Source organism: Pungitius pungitius, chromosome 9, assembly GCF_949316345.1.
Source record: "Pungitius pungitius chromosome 9, fPunPun2.1, whole genome shotgun sequence".
Classification (NCBI taxonomy): domain Eukaryota; kingdom Metazoa; phylum Chordata; class Actinopteri; order Perciformes; family Gasterosteidae; genus Pungitius; species Pungitius pungitius.
Genome location: NC_084908.1, coordinates 11,778,792 through 11,798,397, shown reverse-complemented (window position 1 = coordinate 11,798,397; position 19,606 = coordinate 11,778,792). Strand labels below are relative to the sequence as shown.

Here is a 19,606-nt window from a genome sequence, read left to right as displayed (position 1 = left end):
CTAAAACAGGAAGGGAGACCAAACCGTGACAGATTTACAGTGTCACCTCACAACTCAATATGAGCCACTGAGGGAAGCCATACCCATGAGACATTACTAGTTTAAAGACCAGTATTGAAAATCTGGAAATAAACACTGGTCAGCTACTTCTGCTTGCACATATTATTTTTCAAGGGAAAATAAAACTTTTCTATGAAGGATTTCCAAAAGTCCTTTATGGAAGCGTTCCCGTGTCCGGTGTACAACAATGCAGCTCATATGGTTATACTAGTATTCTCCCCTGGCACGTGACACTGACGAGCCAATTTAAACATACTGTTTAATATTTTAATTATTCTTTTGCGCCCAAAATTGTTTCTCATGTTAATAATATATGTAGTATCCGATATGTACTCTTCCTCTCTCTAAAAAACGACATTATTGAAGGAGAGAAGAAAACTGGCGTACTACGTATTGCGTGCAAGCATTCTGACCACTAGGTGGCAGCATTGACTGAACCAGTACTTTGGGTTTTTATTCATCCAGACCAGCAACCATGGACCACGAAATAAGAATTAGGTCTATATAGTGTCAAGTCTCTTTCTTTTAGAGACCTCGCTATTGTGACGCATCCACACAAGTTCTTCTTATGAGAAAAAACAGTTCCTCTGGGAACTGACCATTCTGACAATGTCGTGGTAGGAGAGTAAACTATTACTTTAGTCTTATTCTTACTGCTTGTGTACTACACAGCTTTTATTCAGCCCTCGATTCTACATTCTGTTGCTGTGGATAACAGATCATTCCTATGGGCACAGTTCTGACAAAGGTACATGCAAGATTTTTAAATCAATATTTTGTGTCAGATCTTTTGAAATAGCTAAACAATGTACGGTGACCAAATCATTCTTGTAAAGTCTGGGCGATTTAAGACAAACAGTATTTGGGATGTATCCAGCGGTCGGAGACGAAAACAGACTAAAAATGTTCTAGTAACTTTCTGCCACGTTCTGTGTTGGTAAAATCAATGAGGAAGTGAAGATGAAAGCCTTTGACCTTCGACCTTTGAGCTTCTCCACTCCCTGCTCCACAAAGACCTTTAGGCCTCCCTGTGATGTGTTTATGAGCGTAATAAAAAAGCGACAGCTAATGAGCATAAGTGTTTATTCTCACTTATCACATTTATGGATCTCTGCAGCCGTTCGACATAGTTTCATCCATCACTCGACAATTCCCACATTGTGCTTCCAAAGGTACACAACATTCAAAAGACACACAACTCTCCTCCGAGCACTGAGTCGATCCAAAAGTCAGATTAGAAAACCCAGAGGCACGCTGGCTCACAGCATGTGTTTGTGAGGAGGACAAGACCTGTGTGTTATCTCTTTTTCTCCAGGCTTCACCGCCTGGTCTAAATGTAGCAACTTTAAAACCCTCACGCCATTGATCCCACAACACAAGGTCTCCAGCAGGCCTCCATGGCCAAAGGCCTCCGCGTGGCCCGGCTTCACATCAGCCAGCCAGGAAATCACAGGAAGGGAAAATTGACATTAGTATTTCCATACATGTTTTGGATTAAAAATCACATATTTAAGAATAATTATTTAAGGAAATCCCCCCTAGGTTGGGCACCTCAACCACCACACATATAAAGTACGTTTTAATAAAAGAAAAAAAAAGAAAACAAGACAGGTCGTGGCCGTGCATCATTTCGGTGGTTTAAAGCCTGGCAAATAGCACGAACGTACGTGTGAATGTGCGCGCGGTTGCACTGGTTGTAAAATGATCCCTCCTACTCTCGCGGGCACGTCGTGCAGAGGAGGAGGAAGAGGAGGAGGAGGAGGAGGAGGGAACCGAAGCAGGAAGGAAGGCAGTCACAGAGGGAAGGGAGGCAGGCTGTGAATGCTAACAAGCGGCGTCATAATCCTAGCGCTCCGTAGGTAGGGGAGTTAGATTTAAAAAAAAAAAAAGGCGTATTGGTATGGAGAGGAACACCGACCACTTTTAAACACCTACTATGCGCCAGTGCCGCCTTTGCCCCGTGCGCGTGCAGCCTCACCGTCGTCGGCACGTTTGATCAGGGAAAAAAAAAAAAAAACTCGTCTTTTTCCGCTGAGTGAAATGTATCGCGACTGCTCGGGACTCACATTCTGACAATGGAGATTGAAAACATCGTGGCCAACACGGTTCTCCTGAAGGCAAGGGAAGGTGAGCGCAGCTGGAATTTCACGAAAATCAATGAAAATGTCTAAATGTATGTGTGTGTGTATATATGTGTGCATGCTATTTTGTGTTCGTCCCCTGCCTCTACGACATGGCCACGGACGTGTCCGAGCTTTCGGCTGTCTCCTCCTCTCTGGGATTTACCCCCATTTCCTCCGAGTCTCCCATCACTGCGCTGCGCATTTCGTCTCTGGCTAGACGGCGAACGTATTCCCGGGGGCAAGGAGACCGAAGAAGAAGAACAACAACAACAACAAAAATCGGCTCTTTTTATGCAGCAACAACACACATATTTAGCGTGCAGGTTGACACAAGGCCCGGCGGGGCTGGAGATGAACAACGCAGGGAGTGTTTGCGGCATCGCGCTCACGCGGCGGCGTCGCGTTACATGCTGGCGAGCACACTCCCACCCCCCCCCCCCCCCCCCCCCTCCTCCCCTCCACACGAGCCCCAGGGGCTCCGTGGATATTTTACATTTTACGATGACATCACGGACGTGTAACGGCCATCCCGTTCCGTCTCATTGTGATCGTGGAGCCGAAATGAAGCTGCGCAGTGGGGCTCGGTGCTCCGGTGCGGCCGCTCTCTCTCTCTCTCTCTCTCTCTCTCTCTCACTAGCTGTCACCGCGGGGTTCCGTGCGCGTGTGTTATTGTGTGTACTTTGACGCAGAAATGTGCCTCTGCATTACCGCTTGGCTGTCTGTGTGTGTGTGTGTGTGCGCGCGTTGGGGCGGTAGGAGAGGTTTTAGAATGCGGTGGGAGAACCGGAGTAGCGCCACCCCCCGACTTCAGCCCCGGGTGTGCACGCTGCTCAGCGGGCCGGAGATCCCGCCGCAGCAGCTCACCTCGAGGTGGAGAAAACAAGCGAGTGTCGGAGAATCGGTTTTTTTTTCTTCTTTTGTTTTTCCTTCCCCAGGGGTTGCCAGAGCAAAGAAGGTAGTGAGTGGGCGCAGGGTGGGCGTACAGCACTGTACTGGCTGCCAGGGGAGGTTGAAAAGGTGTTATTACCAGTCAACTATTCCCATTTGTGTGTGAGTGTGTGTGTGTGTTTGTTATTTTGTACATCTTTCTCTCTGCCAATCAGTTGGGTCTCCAGCAGAAAGCTGCATGGCCTCAAAGGAGCAGAGTAGATGATGGTCGAGCACGCTGAGGCCTCCTGCTGATGGTTTCCATTTCACAGCAGTGGCAGCTCCTCACAAGACCCCCGGGTTTCCTTCACCTGCCTTTTTAAAAATGTTTAAATGGTGCATGGCCTTGTCATGAGTGGGCTCAAGAAGGCCCTCGGTGGATGCAGGTGCGATCCATGCGGAGAGCCAGAGCCTGGTAGGTCTCCATACGTGGGACAACTTGATCACGTTGTGTAACATTTGGTGATTATTAATCAGGGGATTATTTGACTGTGAATTTATAGTAAATCACAGTAAAAAGACCCTTTTAAATTCATCCTCATATCCTGTGGCATACATTTATTATAAATAGTATAAATATGCGTATCCATAGTGTAAATGAGGATTGCTCCTCTGCCACGTCAAGCACGTTGGATAGGTCTGTTTTTATATTTCTGTCTGCTGTACCATTCACTGTGTTAATTATCACTTCCATTAAAACCGCGAATTGCTCCCAATTTAGCCTTTTAAGGTGCACGGGAGACTAATTTGTTTTTAATTAGGCTTCACAGAGGTGGGTGTGTGCAGCTTTCAAAGTGTCTCAGCATGTCGTTTCAGCCGGGCCGCAATCCACCGAGTCGGCAAAAGTCCTTGAGCAAGACATTGAACCAGCTCTAATCAATCAAATGACCTCGTTGTGGAGACAGGAGATGACACAAAACGTTTTCCAGCGCGCTAATAAATATGTACATAAACAGTGGTCCTGTTTTCCGATTGGCCGCCTTGGCTCCTGATCATTAAGGTCGTCTCGCAGGTCCGCCGATACCTGCAGGTCTGTCTCAGTCTGCGAGATCCTCCACACTTTAGGTCTACTTTTACACACCTGTTGATGTGAAACTGGGTGGCCGGAGGAAGAGGTTTTACGACAGGGTGTGTCCAGTCTGCCTCGGTGGAAATGACACGTCAAGGGAAGTGGTTTGGTGCTTTAGAGATGACACGGCTTCTGCCCGTCCCCACCTCCGCACGGAGGCAGAGTCAACAGGTTACATTTTGTCCTATCGGAGGAAGTCATTACTATTTGAATATGGTAGATCGTTTTGGAAATGGTGTGCGTGAGAGTTTAAGAGGATCGTTTTAGGCGTAGATGCCGGTTGGGTGGATGTGAAACTTCAGCCAAAGAGTTAATTTCATTCAAAACTCATGCAGTATAACATGCATGTATATTAGTATAAGTAATATTGTTAGGTAGTTTTCAATGTGCAATATTTACCTTTTGAGTTGTAGAGTGTGGCCAATGCATCAGTGGGCCTTTTGACAGCTGACGCTGTTTTCTTTATCGCCAAATGACAGTACACAGAAAACTGGTGGTACAGAATGCAGTTAAAAAAACCTTTTGAGCTCAATTAGAAACAGTGTTATTATACTTTGTCCCGCTGACTCCACTGTTTACAAGACTTTGCATCACCTGAGTTGGCGGAGCACAGCTGAGCAGCTGGCGTTGTGAAGTCAGATGAGAAGATTGATGTTTACTCCTCAGCCGTAAAATATTCTGCCTCCATTACGTGTATTTGTCTGAGCTTTTTGACAACCACATTGGAGGGTCCCTTTGATCAGCTTAGTTGTATTTATTCTTTAAATGAGATGGGGAAACAATCATTGGTATAAACGGATACATTTATTGTACCTGAACATACAGTTGTATCTCAATAAGGAAGCAAGCAGTGCTGATTAGTCTCTGGAATATACATCCGACATATTTTCCTCTCACCATATCAAAAACATCTGTGGATCCTAATCTCAAAGCATCCAAACATTGCTGAATTTGTATATTCATTAAATGCTGACATTGTTTTATATCAGATGTCAGCATTGCAGGAATTATTTTGTGTTCATTTCATTACAGTCAGAAATTCAGTTGAATTCAATTTGATTTTTTTTTCTTCTTTTGAGCTTCTGTACAACGTCTGTTTTCATATTATCTGTTAGAAAATGTCTCAAACTATTAGAGTGGTATTGTCCATTACAGCATTGCTCACTACAGAGATAACAGGACAATTTGGATCTTATTGTCTTGACTTTTATGGGAAATTGGATATTTAGCTAAAATCTGGTCAGTTGCAGACTCTTTTTATTGATAGCTGTTAATTTAGGGATTGTTTAGAGATTTTCATTCAGTAAGAGAACAACTACGTTATCCAGGATCCTCTATAAGAGCCAATTCTTTCCTGTTGCATTAGCATTTTCTTTTATAGTTCGTTAAATTAAATCGATTTTTTTTATTTGGGTGACGTGTCGTCACTGCCTTTTGAATCTGTTCCAAAGATTCAAGCTTTGGTGGGTAAACGTGTCAGTGCTTAAGAGCATTGGAAATAGCCATACAGTATTTAAATGTTATTAATATACGCTTGTATGCAACATGGACATGAGCAAATGTTCCCCACCATTTTACGTCTCCACACGCCATTGTAATTGAAACGTAAAGAGACGCTCGACACAGAGGGATTTGATACCTTTTCGTGGAATCTAGTTTCATTAGATTTTTTTTCCGCTTTGATTCTTTTTTCATTCCCTCTGTGTTCATAAAAAGGAAGGAATGTGGACAGTCCCGTGCTCGCATTCCCCCCCCCCCCCCAAAAAAAAACCCAGGAGAAACTAATCCTGCTTATATAAGTTATTTCCACCTTACATGTAAGAGGACCTGCCTCTAACCTCCCTCCACTCTCTGACCCCTCTCCGACCGCTTGTGAGGCTTTTTTTCCTGTGACGTTATTAACTCTTGTGGTCATAGCCGGGGTAACACTTGTTGTCATCACTCCGGGGTGTTTCCTCCAGCTGAAGCCCATAAAACCCAAGTTGCGTTGTGACTTGATGTGGCACTCACTTTACAGCGCCTACACCCGCAAACGGGCGGAGGCGGGGAGCGAAACGCGGCAGCGGCGATTGGGCCCGGCCGGCGGCCCCTGAGTTTCAGTAGCACATTTTCTAGGCGAGCGGACCGAGCTCCGGCTGCTCTATTAAATGTTGAATGGCCGTTCTTCTTGTGAGCGCCCGGCCCGTGTACGGCCGAGGGTATTTACAAGTTCTCATGGTCCAGGCTAAGGTTATAATTATTTTATTTTTTTATAGGTCTGGCAGAGTCAAAGTCCAGCAGAAGGAGCATTAAATGTCAACGGTCCTTTTGCGCTTTCACAATGGCGGCGTCCCCCTGTGGCTGAGTTCTGTGTCGGCCCTGTCCTCAAACGCCCATGATCCTCGAGGTATAAAATGCGCTGTGTGTTCCTCACCCAAGGGCTCCGTGCCGCCCCTGTGCTCCCTGCGAGGCCGTGCAACGACGAACCAGTGGGCCCTCCATTGGAGAGGCAGCTGTAGATAGCATATAGATGATTAACCTTTCGGTCCGTCCTCTTACTCCCGGGCTTGTGCGGCCGGCTCGTGCTCAGTCTCGCCGCGTGCCCCCCCCCCCCCCCCCCCCACCCTCTCCCTCAAGACGCCGCGAAAACAAGGGTCGGTTTTCAGGCACGTTTCGGCTCAATTTCTGATGGAATTTCTCAAACTCAGATATGGGTCGGAGGAGGGAAAAGGGCTTGCAAAACACCACGGCGCGTTGCTGGAATGAGCAACAGCGCGTGTTTACTGTGTGTGTTTTTATGCCCCCGTGAAGAACTGCATACCTCGTGTCTGCAAGAGAGGAAATAATCATTAAGGCAAAAACAAGAGCTGCACTGTGTTTATTGTTATGCATCATTCACTATGTCAAATCCCTCGTAAGTGTAACACACTCGGCAATAAACCGCTCCGATTCCAAAGAGGAGGAAACTGTCCGTGTGGGGGAAGGGAGCGAGGAACGAGAGAGAGAGGGGAGAAATGGAAGGAGGCCCGTGAGCGAGGTGTGGATCACGGTAGGGCAGCGCTGCCTGACGTCCACATGTTTCTCTTTCCCTCTCTCAGCTGACGTGTGTGTGTGTGTGTGTGTGTGTGTGTGTATTCACGTGCTTGCTTGCTTTCGGTGCGAGCATACGGACGGATTACCTTCTGCAAACACTGGGCCTTTGCTTTGAATGCAACACGGGATCCACACAGCTAATGTTTTCCTTATCAGGGGCCACAGCGGCCAATGATGCACTGTTCATCAGTCGTGGCAGGGCTCCATTGTGCGGCGTGCATGCTCGTAATACAATGGGACAGAAACTACATGCGGCCCTCTCCCATTTCCTACAATGCAAGTCATGTTATTTTTTTTTGGGGGGGGGGGGGGGGGGGGGGGTGTTTCTGAACACCCAGCGATGTGACTGCCCAGCAGGTTTCTGATGTAGTGAGCAGTGTGGGCTGGTACCAGATATTCAGGGTATGATTACAATGGCCAAAAATAAGCTCGGTATCCGGTAAACATTGTTATTATTGTTTTATAAAGTAAAAAAACTGATGTTAGTCCCAAAACGTAGCGGCTCCCCCCTGACAGCATGTTTGGCTTCTTTTACCTTTTCATTTACTTTTTTTTATTTTATGCTCAATCTGTTCTTAAAATGGAAGCTGATCTTTAACCTCCTTGCCGTGTTTGTTATTTTTCATAGAAATAGTGTTGAGGCCGTTGAACCGTCTTGTGCGTGTTTGTCGGTGTGATTGCGAACGCGCAGCTCACCTGTGCGGAAGCGCAGTGTGTGTGACGACGACAACGCCGACGACGTCGCGGCAGGCGAGCTGGGTTCTCCGGCCCGCGTGGCCGTTTTCCTCTGTGTCAAAGTGCGACGTGGGTCCGTCAGGCGGGTGAGCGGTTCTCCCACACGACGAAGACTGCAGTGGTAACATTTGAGAAGCAGTTTGCCAGTGTTTTTATTTCAACAAAGCGGATTAACTTTCACAGAATGCACGTGTCGGTCTCTGATTTCGTTTGCAGATAATTGCTTCGTGCCTTTGCGTGTGCGGCACATAATTACACTTTGTTTTTCCATCGAACACAGATGTGGTATTGCCTCATTTGGAGGAATTGATCTTGATCTTGTATTATTCCGATATTACTAACCTTATTGGTTGGGTTCATGAAAGCTTCATCACAAGTTGTCAGTGGCTTCGGAAAAAATCATGTTTGGGTTTTGGACCGTTGGCCCGGCAAAAATGTATTCACTTTATTTCCATTTGGGACACATGTTTATTTTGAGACAAAATGTTTTTGACCGAGAGCCATCAAGTTCAATACTGCATCCCTAGGCGGATGATGCTAATATTCATATCCAAGATTATTTCTATTACTTCTATTTTTATCTTGCCAATAGACGCTTAAAGAATATCTATCTATTTGAGATGAGAGAGAGGCCGACAGAGACAGCGGGGAAAGGGAGGACATTGAGGGAGCAGAGCGGATGTGGAGTTCCACTGTTTGGCGCCCGCATTAAGAGCGGCGCGTGGAAGCGGAGGGAGAAACCCCGTGATTGTAGGAACCTCCGGAGACAGTCATAGCTCTCCGGAGACAGACACAAACAAAAGCAGCGTGACGGTCTTCTCCGTCCACTCCCTCTTTTTGTGTATTTTCTTTGTCGAACCGGCCTCCCGAGTGTAGAAAACTCCACGTTGGACGCAAAGTAAAAGTCGCTGCCGTGTTAAAAAGGGAAAGAGAGGGCTGTGGTTACTTGAAGTTATTTTAATTGAGCTGAGTTTAATGCTCAGTCATCCATTCATCTGCATTCTTCTCAAATGGCCTTTTGCTCTTTTCGTGCTGGATAGCTGACTGACCGAGGGGGGACGATGGTAACACGTGAACATCTCCTTCGTCCCTGCCTCTTTCCCCATCCACCTCTGAAGGGGAGGAGGGAGCGCTGGTGCCCATGCGCGGACCCGTCCCGAGATGCTGCGCGATGATCTCAGCCCCGCTGGCCGTAGCTCGGCCATGAATGAGCGAAGTTGGTGTTTATGGAGCGCCCCGCTCCCTCGGAGGGGAGAAGCAAAGTTAAATAAATACTTGCTCCATCCTGTCTGCATTAAGGGCCTGCACACATGGCTTTGACGTCAGAGTGACATTAAACAGGGTGCGGTGGGCCAGCCAACTCCGACTCGGCATGTGCACTCACACACACACACACACACACACACACACACACACACACACACACACACACACACACACACACACACACACTCTCACGCGCTCTTCCACAGCTTGCTTTTAAATTCCAGTCTTTTCTTGTGGGAATCTTTGTTCATTTTGTTGCTTTCCTCAATTTTTCTCGGCTTGTGTCTTTTCTGTTGCCAAGGGTGTTGTTTCCTTCCGTTTTGTCAATTTCATTTTCATTTTTTTTTTACAAGCAATGTCACTGTCAACCTTTTTATTGGCACTCCTAATCTCAACACTTAAATTTCCCTCCGAAGACGTCTTTTGATGGGGAAGAAGTCGATACGTGCCAGTTTTCTACTTTCTGTCAACCGGTTCCACTGCGATCATCAAACATTGTGTTTTTCTGGCTCAAGTGTGCACGACTGGCTAGCGTCACATGGTGGGTTATCTTTTTCTTTGCTGGGCTTTTTTTTTAAATGTTTCCCTTTCCTGCAAGTGTTTTCCTATGCACATGCTTAGACAACTATATCTTTGTGTGTGTGTGTGTGTGTGTGTGCGCGTGCCCTGCAGCACCAGGGCCTTTCATCGTGCCTTCAACATCCGAAACCTGAGACTAGTGGGATCCCCTACAAGCTCATCTCTCGACGTTCCTGTTGAGACATTTTTTTTGATTGTGTGTGCTTGTCCAACTAAATCACCGCAGCTCGGGGCGCGGATATCTAGCTGTGGCAGTTGTTATTGTTCACTGTGAACATAGGACGAGTGAGAGAGTAAATCTGCAGTAATGGAGCCAGGGGAGTGCGGGAGGTTGTGGAGTTTGGAGCGTGGTAGATACTGTATGTGTGCGCGTTGGAAGGTGTTGTTTTGCAGGTGTTGGACCACAGTGACCCCTGAGGGCGTGTTTGTTTGGAAGCTGGCAGACCAGCTGGTGAACTCCTGGGCCGAGGGTTCCCCCCCCTCTGTCATCCTCGTGACAGTCTACGTGGTTCACTCGGGGTGGTTTGTTTACTCTGTGTTTTTAAAAGAAAAAGTGGGTACGCCAGTACTGTGCACCCACACGTAGTGGGTAGTAAGGGTGGTTTCACTCCTAAAAAGTGCAAAAAAGTTGTTAAAACTATCGAGAGAAGTGGCCGCTCCACAGCCACTCCCCCAAAATCACTGTGCACGTAAACAAAGACGCTGACTGGGGCAGCCCGGTTAAACTAGCAGCTTACGGAGGAGTGCGCAGGCAGGCAGCACCGTGGGCCCACACAAGATGATTGGATGGGCTTATAGGCGCATGTCTACAGACCCCACCGAGGCCGACTTGTGATTTTGGGTGATACTAAAGTGAATTGAATTGAATTAGTTCTTCAAGGGCCACAGATGAGATATGATTATCTTGATTTATTCGGGCATAGCAGTTGATTAACCACTGCCGTCTGACAAAATATATGCTTTCGAAGAAATCTTCCTTACTGCTTCTACCATCTTAAACGACTGTACAATAGCTTCAGTTTCTTTTTTTTGTTGATGATTGAAACCCAGGAAGAGGCCTTTTGTTGTGTTTATAAATAACATATTTTCCCATGTGTTTTATATGGCACTAGAAGTATTGACAACAGTCAAACACAAAACTGTTATGTTTACTTCTCATTTAATCCAGTGCTTCCCAGTTTGATCTATAAACACACTGGCGCTCCCATAGAAACTAACTAATGAAGACTTGTTGTTTTGTTTATCCATTTTATTTCATTTATTATTACATTTATTATTTAATTCAGTTTGCTGTTTCATAGTCATTAACAGAGGTTAAGCTAAGACTTAAACCTTTAGGTAAGAGAGATGATGATGACCAGCTGCTACTTTGCAAACGAAAGCAGCATTTTATCACAAAACTTTTCCTCAAGGAGTAAATACCTTAGTACACACACACACACACACACACACACACACACACTGTCTGGTGTTGCAATGAGCATACGGAGTGACCTCGGCCAATTTTGGAGCAGCGTGTTGGACCTGGAGGTCATTCACCCGTTTGTGAGTGTGAGTGTGTTCCCCGTGATTTTTAAAGCTGTCAACATTCTGCCCCGCACGCTCCGTCATGATGCATGAAGGCGACTGGTGAGATGAAGCAGCTGTCTCTGCCTCTGGTCGCAGCGAGGTCAACATGCTCGTAAGCGCACACAAACCTCCCGACAATGCCGCCCGTCGGATAACAACTTCCGAGTGCAATGAGGAAACCGTGACTTGATGGAGGGGTCTGATTGAAATGTCTCTGTCTCTCAGGTGGAGGAGGGAAGAGGAACGGCCGCAGCAAGAAATGGAAGGAGATGCTAAAACTGCCCCACATCAGCCAGTGTGAGGAGCTACGCCGCTCAATCGGTAAGACACCGCGTGTGTGTTTGTCACAGGAAGACCTCATGCCAAGCTGTGTCGGGGTGGGTCCGACAGTAGGAAGTTCAAATTGGACTTCCTTCCTGTTTCTACCCGTCTCCACCCGCAGCTACAGGCATGGGACAGGAAACAGTTTGTGCATTGTGTATACATGTGTGTGTGTGTGCTCTTGTCTGACTCGGGTAATCCGTTTCACACGGCCGCTTCTTAATCTCAAGTCTCTTTGGACATCATGTGCTAGTCCCACTGTCTGCTCACACGCCAAATCAAAACGTCTTCTCCTCTGCTTCCTTCCTGTTTGCTCCACATCCAGGATTCAATTCAAAGTATAACCATGATTCTCTTTGTGGCCTAGACGAGTGCTCTACTATTGGGCTACATTATCTCCCCCCAACTCACCCACACTGGTCCTCTGAATGCCACAGCATCAAGTGTGTGTGCGTGTGTGTGTGTGTGTGTGTGTGTGTGTGGGCGCATGTTTGTGTGTGTACTAGTGCGTCACTGCTATCTCTGCCAGAGATTGCAGTGCTACCCTCCCCCACATACTCTCCCTCCCTCCTTTCGACTCCTCGTCTCCATGCCTCCCCCCCCTCCCACTATCTGCAGCTCTCTCTCTCTCCCCCTTCCACCACTTCAGAGGAACATGATAGAACAGGAGAGTTATGGAGAGGAGTGAGTGACAAGCCGTACCAAAGCGGGAAGAAAGATCTCTTACGGACAGGAGCCAGGAGAGAGAGCTCACTCGGCGTTGATTGTGTCCCACGTTGTTGTTGTTGTCTTCATATCACAAATCCTCTATTTACTATGAACTTGAAGGAGTTTAACCTGCCGATAAAAATAGCAGCTCATAAAAGTGTGTGAAAAGGAACTGTGCTCGTCATGTCTTACATAGTTACTGCATATTGGAGTTATAACTTTGTAGAGAGAGATTCTGAAGTGGGCTAAATGTGCCTACGTGTGTGTGCAGCTGTTGAGGGTTAAATATACGTCACTATTACATAGATGGCTATTGCGTAATATCCCTATCACACCGGCCGCGGGATCAAAATAATCCCTTTTGCCAACTTAAACACACAGACGTGTAGGCATGTGCTATCTCTCTCACACACACACACACACTCCCACACACGGCGCCCATTTTCAGAGACGCTCACGCATAACCCGGCACAGCAGATAGAAGGCGAGTAAAGGACCGATAGCAGCGTCTTTGTTGTGTCTCGATAATGTCAGCCATTTGACCTTAGCCTTGACGAGTGTGCAGTACTTCTAGGAAGCCCAGATTACATTACGTGGGCCGCAGCCACTTTGTCTGCCAGCCTTAGGCCTCTCTCTCTCTCTCTCTCTCTCTCCATCCTCTCCTTCCATTTCCACTTCACTTTTTCTCCCTTCTGGCCAAAGCATACACTACACCTCCGCCTATTGCCCATCTCGGCCATGTCAACCTCAGAAACTTGCACACGCTGCCTTGTGCCCTTTTGGCCATCAATGTCTCACTAACTCACTCTTTCTATGCCTATATTGGAGGTTTAGGAGTTGGAAGCAGTTGTTGCGCAGCTCGCATTCCCTCTTTCAGACAGTTGCCGGTCCGGGCTAGTTTTGAGCTTTACAACATTATTTTCGGTCATTTCATTTTCCTTTCATGTTTTCTTTTTTTCCGACACCTGGCATCTCGTGTTTTCTCCCTTGTCTAGCTCCCACAGTTGTTTTTCTTAAGGACACAGGGGACACAATTAGGACATTTGTTATTGGTCTTACTTTCTCACGTTCGAGTGATTTTAAAGGCCGGAGTCTGTTTGGACAAAGACACACACACGTTTTCACACACACACACACACGTTTTCACACACACACACACGTTCTCACACGCTAACCCAGAATCTGTGGTTTTCTTTTCAGGCCCTCAGTGCTTTTATGGTCAACTTCAAAGTCCACAGTTTGTAACAGAATCCTTTTATTTCGCCAGTGAACAATATGTAGACTTCATCAAGCAAGATGAAGAGAGACAGTTCAAAGATATCCTTGTGATTTAGTTTAAATATCCATACCTCGTCTTTGACAGTTATTGTTGAACGCTAACTATATAATTTTTTACACTGGGTTGACGCAAACTCCCTTTGTAGTATTTCTATGTAGTACAGTGCTCTGGCAGGAATATAGAGAGAAGGGAATTTGACTTGTTTATTAAAACATAGATACCGAAATCATTCACTTGTCCTTGAGTGTCCTTGTTCTCTGTTTGCTGTTAAAATGTAAACAAAGTACAACAGAAAACAGCGCAGGATGCACAATGCTGAGATGGCTCCCTGCTGTATAGATGGCGATTTAAAGGAGGTCAGAAAAAAAAAGAAATCACTTGTAGGCTCAGATATAAACATAATCAACACAATTTCTATAAATAAATGTTGTGTGTCAACATTATTTTTAGATGCACAGTACCAGTATAAATTGTTGAGGACAGATAAGGGATTATTTGTCCTATCTTTCGGGAGCCCAGACTTTTCCTTTATCATTCACATACAAGTAAAACATGTTCATCGTCATCATGAAAGGATCCCATCGTGATTTGCATTATGTCTGTTGAGGCACGTTTACGTTGCCCAATGTCTCGCAAATATGGAAATGCTTTGAGGAACATTGTGCTACAGTTTCTGTGACTGTTTATTACGCAAATTACAGTGTTTCCCTTCAAAGGGCAGGCAATTGTGTTGTGATTGGGCAGTCAATGCAATCAATCGGAGTGAAACCACCCTGGAAGTCACCCAAACAAAACCAGTTCACCAGCGAGACATTGGAACCTTATCAGGAGGCTGGTTGTAAACTAGAGCGTTGGAGTAATGATCCGCAGTGAGGGATGAAGAAGAGTCCCAGGAGAAAACCTGAAAAAAAGACGCTGTAATCTTTCTCGAGCTATCTGGTTGCTTCTTGTAAACAAACTGCTCATAAACACAAGTCACGCGTATTCGCAATAAAGTTCTTTGTTGAACATTGTGTTGAAAACCTGCTGGCTGTCGAGATGCAACGTGTTGACGGTCGTCGAGGCGTTGAAAAAAAAAAACAGAGATCGTCATGCGTTAGTGCCGTTGTTCCCACCTGTCCAGATGGCTCATCCATCCCCAAACTTGAAATACAGCCCTGTGGACTTTTTTTTTGCTTTACAGGAGGCCCTAGAATATCAATTATGAGGGCCTTTCCCAGCCCGAGGCTCACAGCTGATAGGGAAACACCCCTAAACAAAAACAAAAAAAAGATGAAAGGAAAGGCCTGGAAGCAATTTCAAAGCAATGCAGTTAAAGATCTCTCAGTGAGATTTTCTGAAACTGGTTTGTATCTTTTAAAAACACAACAGCTACCAAGCGATAACTTTTTTGTGGTCGTAGAAGTGTTGAGTGAGAAGGAAGAGCGCAGCAAACAGCGCAGCTGGGTGGACGGGTGATAAGATTGGATTTACTGATGGAGGTTGTCCTGTGGCTGCCTGTCGCCACTCAGAAATGTTCCTCCTATCCATCCCTCCTCCTCCTCGTCCTGCTCCTTCTCCACCCACAAGTATGCACGTGTACGGCGACCTGTGTGGCCTATTTTCATTTGTATGTTTATCTTGTGTGTGTGTGTGTGTGTGTCCTTACTGTCAACCAGGGATTCAAAATGTCTTGCGTCTTCTTCCTTATTTTTTGCCAGAGCAAATATGACTCAAATGGACGCCATTAGTCTGAGGCCAGCTGCACAGAAGACACACACACACACACACACACACACATCCATGCAGTGTGTGTCGGCTTTTAGTATGTTTTAGCATAAGTAAGAATACAAGTTAAGGAACAGTTGTACTGCTGTTATAGTGTATCTGTATATCAGTTTGGATAAGCCCTTTCTGGCTTTTTAGGAAATGTTGTTGTTTTTCATTGACTTTACTGTACAGTACAAAAGTAACCTAGATCATTTTAAGCAAAATGCCTCGTTCTGGATCCACGGGTATGATATATCTTTCTAGCGTAATGACACATTCCTGCATCTGTCCCCCTATCCTCTCCTCAGAGAGGGACTACACCAGCTTATGTGAGAAGCAGCCCATCGGTCGGCTGTTATTCCGTCAGTACTGTGACACCAGGCCAGAGCTGAAGCGCTGCATCGAGTTTATGGATACTGTGGTGAGACTTTGACTATCACTCTGCTTGTTCTCTGATGACCTGCTAGCTTTCCGGTCTCTCTCTCCCTCTCTCATGTTTTTTTGTCTCGCTGTGATTTCTCCCACCACACCGGCCAGAATCTGTCCTGCAGGGCAAGCAAACCGGGTTGAAAAAGTGTGAGCTCGGGCCTTTTGCCTGCTCCTGGCAGAGGTTCAGGGCGGTGGGGTTGGCGTAGTGGGGGTGATTAGCGACCTAGACGGGCTGTCAGGCGGCAGCAGCAGCAGCGCCCCTCCTCTTCCTCCATGCACTCTCCATGAGATCAAGCCTACGTCAGGAAGGTCCCCTGGGTGAGCAGGCAAACACAGTTCCCGAGCTCGTGTCTAGGCCCCCTGGAGGTATGTGAGAGAGGAAAACAGGGGAGAATCCTGCTCATTTAATAAGAACCTATTAGTCTTTATCGAGGCACATCCCCACAGTGGCCGAGTGGACGCAAGAAATGGAACAAGTGCTGCAGGTGCCATTAATCCCACGACAGGGAGCCCGCCCTGAGTTGTTTCCAAAGAGAACACACCACCCAAAGCAGCAGATCTACATATTTAGTGCAAATAAAAGCAGTCAGTGATTCTGCCAGTGAGGCCTGTTCCTGGGAGGAGGCCGATGTAACGGGCGGCGCGTGAGGTTGAACACGGTTGCCAGTTTGCCTCCTGGACTCTGGATGAGAAGTTCGTTCAGCGGTGCATCCTCTCTCTTTGTCTGCTGTCCTCTTCTGTTTTTGATTTTGTTCTCTGTCTTCCTATTTATTTACCCGTCTACTTTTTTTTTATCGCCATCTTGCTCTCTTCCTGTCTCTCACTCTGTGACCTTGTTTGGAGAGAACTCGGCTTGCTGTGCCGTTGTGGTTGTTCACACGTCTCTCTTTCTCCGACAGGCCATGTACCAGCTAGCTCCTGACGAGAAGAGGAGGGACTATGGACTGAATGTTTTAGACACATACTTTAATAATGGGGTATGTCGCACAAACTCACACTCATAATGTAATTGCACAGCTTGATGATATGGCCGAAACGTAATATTTACATAATATAAATTAAGTTCTCCTTGAACATTAACATTAACATCTCATTTTATAACTTTAGAACAGTATTTTTCCTGTATTATTTATTTCATTAATTTTCATTTTTATGTGATCATTGCATATATATTTTTGACTGACTAAATATGTTCCAACCATGAGTCTAGCGCGATAAGCTAGAAAGATGTTTCATCTTAGCATCGGTGTACCACTATTACTTTATTGTATAATTATGTTGTGTTTACACTTCTATCTTGTTTCTTTTGGCTTAACACTTAATATTATTGGTCTCTACTCTAACACATAATCATTATTTGTTGGACACTTCTAGAAGTAAAAGAAGTAAACGGGTCTCAGGTAGTTCAAAGAAATGGGTTGAGTATTTTTAAGGGTGTAAATGTGTCACACCCATATCACCCATATCACACATTCTTGTGGATTCGTTGTGTTCACATTACAACGACAGAAAGACTTATTACTATACTTATAACTATATTTCATTATGTGTTTTGACTTGGCCTTAATACTCGCAGCTCATTTCACACCCTCTTCTTCCCGCCTCACCCTCGCCTCTCTCCCCTGTCACCCTCAAGTCGGCCGCCCATCTGCCAGTCGTACCGCAGGAAATGGTCGCCGGGTGTCGGGAGAGGCTGGAGCAGAGTCCGTGTAAGGAGCTCTTCAATGACTGCACCAAGTAAGTCTCCCTCTGGCACGTTTTCCTGTTTCGATTGAGTTCGGCAATTGATGTGCAGCGGCACAAAAACAGCCGTGGTCCGCCAGAAAGTGTGTTTGTATTTGCAATTTGTGTGTGTACGCACCCCGTCAGTAGTGATGATGAGGCAGCTGACACCTGGTGTTCAAAATCTAACACACAAACACACACACACACACACACATGCACATAAATGGGGAACAAAATGCACACACACTGGAGGCGAATGAAAAAGAGAAGTGAGCATAGAGAGCATCCGGATGGCTCGCATGACAACTACTCCACGAAAACACACAGATTTACACAACACACTCACACTCAAACATTTTCCAGGTGCTTTTTCTCTCTGCTCTGAGAGCCAGTCGACATAAACAGACCGAGGATTATTTTTTCGTTAGCTAATGCAATGGATCGAATTACTAAATTTGGTAACGATCAAAGCAACAATTTCCTAACCAAAAAACATAAAAATGAGCTTTTCATAGAGAAGTTTCCTCCAACTTGCTGCTGGTTTGTTTACACTGGCTTGTTACATGTCTTCCTGGTCTTCTGCCTTACAACTGATTTTATTTTAGGTCCGGGACCATGAATAAATAAATCGATAAATACATCAACGCTTAACTTAGACAACACCCCCCCCCCCCCCCCCTCTCTCTCCTCCCCTCATCAAATCAGTTGGCTATAAGAAAACAGACGCATGTTTGTTCAGTCCTAACGGGAGCAGAAAACACCGCTTTTAGCCACACATAAAACTGCTGTGACCAGCCTCTGATTCACTGGAGCTTCTCCGGGGAATACTGGAATCTGCTCTTAGGAAGGCCAGAGAAATGATGGGAATCCTTTTTTGGGGCACTGCGTTGTGCTCTTCTGCTCCGGTACGACCAATAGTTTTGGTTCACAGTTTGGAGGGGGGCGAAATGAGCGCCGTGGAAGGTCAGAGAAACGCCGTGAGAAGGTCCGAGGGTCCTATGGAGCCAAATCCAGGCAAAAGGTTTTGAAAAACAAATGTGCACCTGAAAGTTTTAGTCTAGAACATTGAAAACTACAATGTATTTTTTTTAAATCAAGTCGACGAAATTAGTATTTGGGGGTTGTAGGCTTAGCCTAAGCTTCCTGAAGGCAACGTGGTCAGTTGAGGAAGGTTTTCAGCCTTATTTGTTAAGCTGTCACTCATGATTACACGCCCCTCCCTTTTGATGCCCCACCCCCTGCGCCAGGTCTGCAAAGGTCTCAATGTGAAAAGAAATGTTCAAAAAGTGAAAAAAAGATCTAAAACTTGAAAATATAAGATTTAAATCAGAGAAAAATATAATGCTAATATAAAGTGAAGAATGAAAATGAGTTAAAGAACTAAGTCAAAACTATATTCAACCGCAAAATACTTTTCATTCAGATATTTGTATTTGAATATATATATATATATTTATTGTTTTTTTTTTTTTTCTTCAAATGTTCAAGACCAAAACTTTCAGATTCACTTTTTTTTTTTTTTTCAAATGATCAAAACTTTAGGCCTGGTTCTGGCTCCACATTGCTTTGCTGTAGGAAGCATCCGGGCCTGCAGAGCGAGAGAGAGAGCGAAGCGATATCCCAGCAGACAGCACGGCAACGAGGGGCCCACGTTTAGAGAAAACCCTCGCAGGGTAATGGGGAGAGGGGGAAAAGCAAAGAGAAAAGGAGGAGGAAGTGAGCGAGTAGGGAAGAGAAATGGAAAGAAAGCGTTCAGCAGAACATCACAGGCCTGTGTTTGTGTCCCTAACTAACGCTGCGTGAGCTCACATGTTTTTGAATGGGATTCCTGTCCCAAGTTCGGTCATCACTCCTTCCACTATCATTATTTGCACGCCGTTGTACAATTTTTCAATTTTAGTTTTCAATTCTGTGCCGGGGGCCTACTCCCGCTTTTCTCTCTGAGGGACAGCCTGTAGGAAAGCATGGAGCTGCACGTGGGAATGTGACGTTTGG

The 19,606-nt window shown here is 45.8% G+C and overlaps 1 protein-coding gene across 3 annotated transcripts in view; it reads left to right on the top strand.

The window, feature by feature from the left end:
- Positions 1 to 1,770: 1,770 nt before the first annotated feature.
- grk4 (G protein-coupled receptor kinase 4) overlaps positions 1,771 to 19,606 on the top strand; it is a 33,694-nt gene continuing 15,858 nt past the window's right edge. For 2 of the 3 annotated variants that reach the window (XM_037471163.2, XM_037471164.2), the window contains exons 1-5: positions 1,771 to 2,187; positions 11,626 to 11,721; positions 15,766 to 15,878; positions 16,786 to 16,863; positions 17,523 to 17,623. In XM_037471163.2, coding sequence (XP_037327060.1) covers positions 2,136 to 2,187; positions 11,626 to 11,721; positions 15,766 to 15,878; positions 16,786 to 16,863; positions 17,523 to 17,623 — 440 coding nt within the window. In that variant the 5' untranslated portion in view covers positions 1,771 to 2,135. Of the gene's footprint in view, positions 2,188 to 11,120; positions 11,513 to 11,625; positions 11,722 to 15,765; positions 15,879 to 16,785; positions 16,864 to 17,522; positions 17,624 to 19,606 lie in introns of those variants that run through there. The other variant, XM_062564220.1, reaches the window with a different exon arrangement.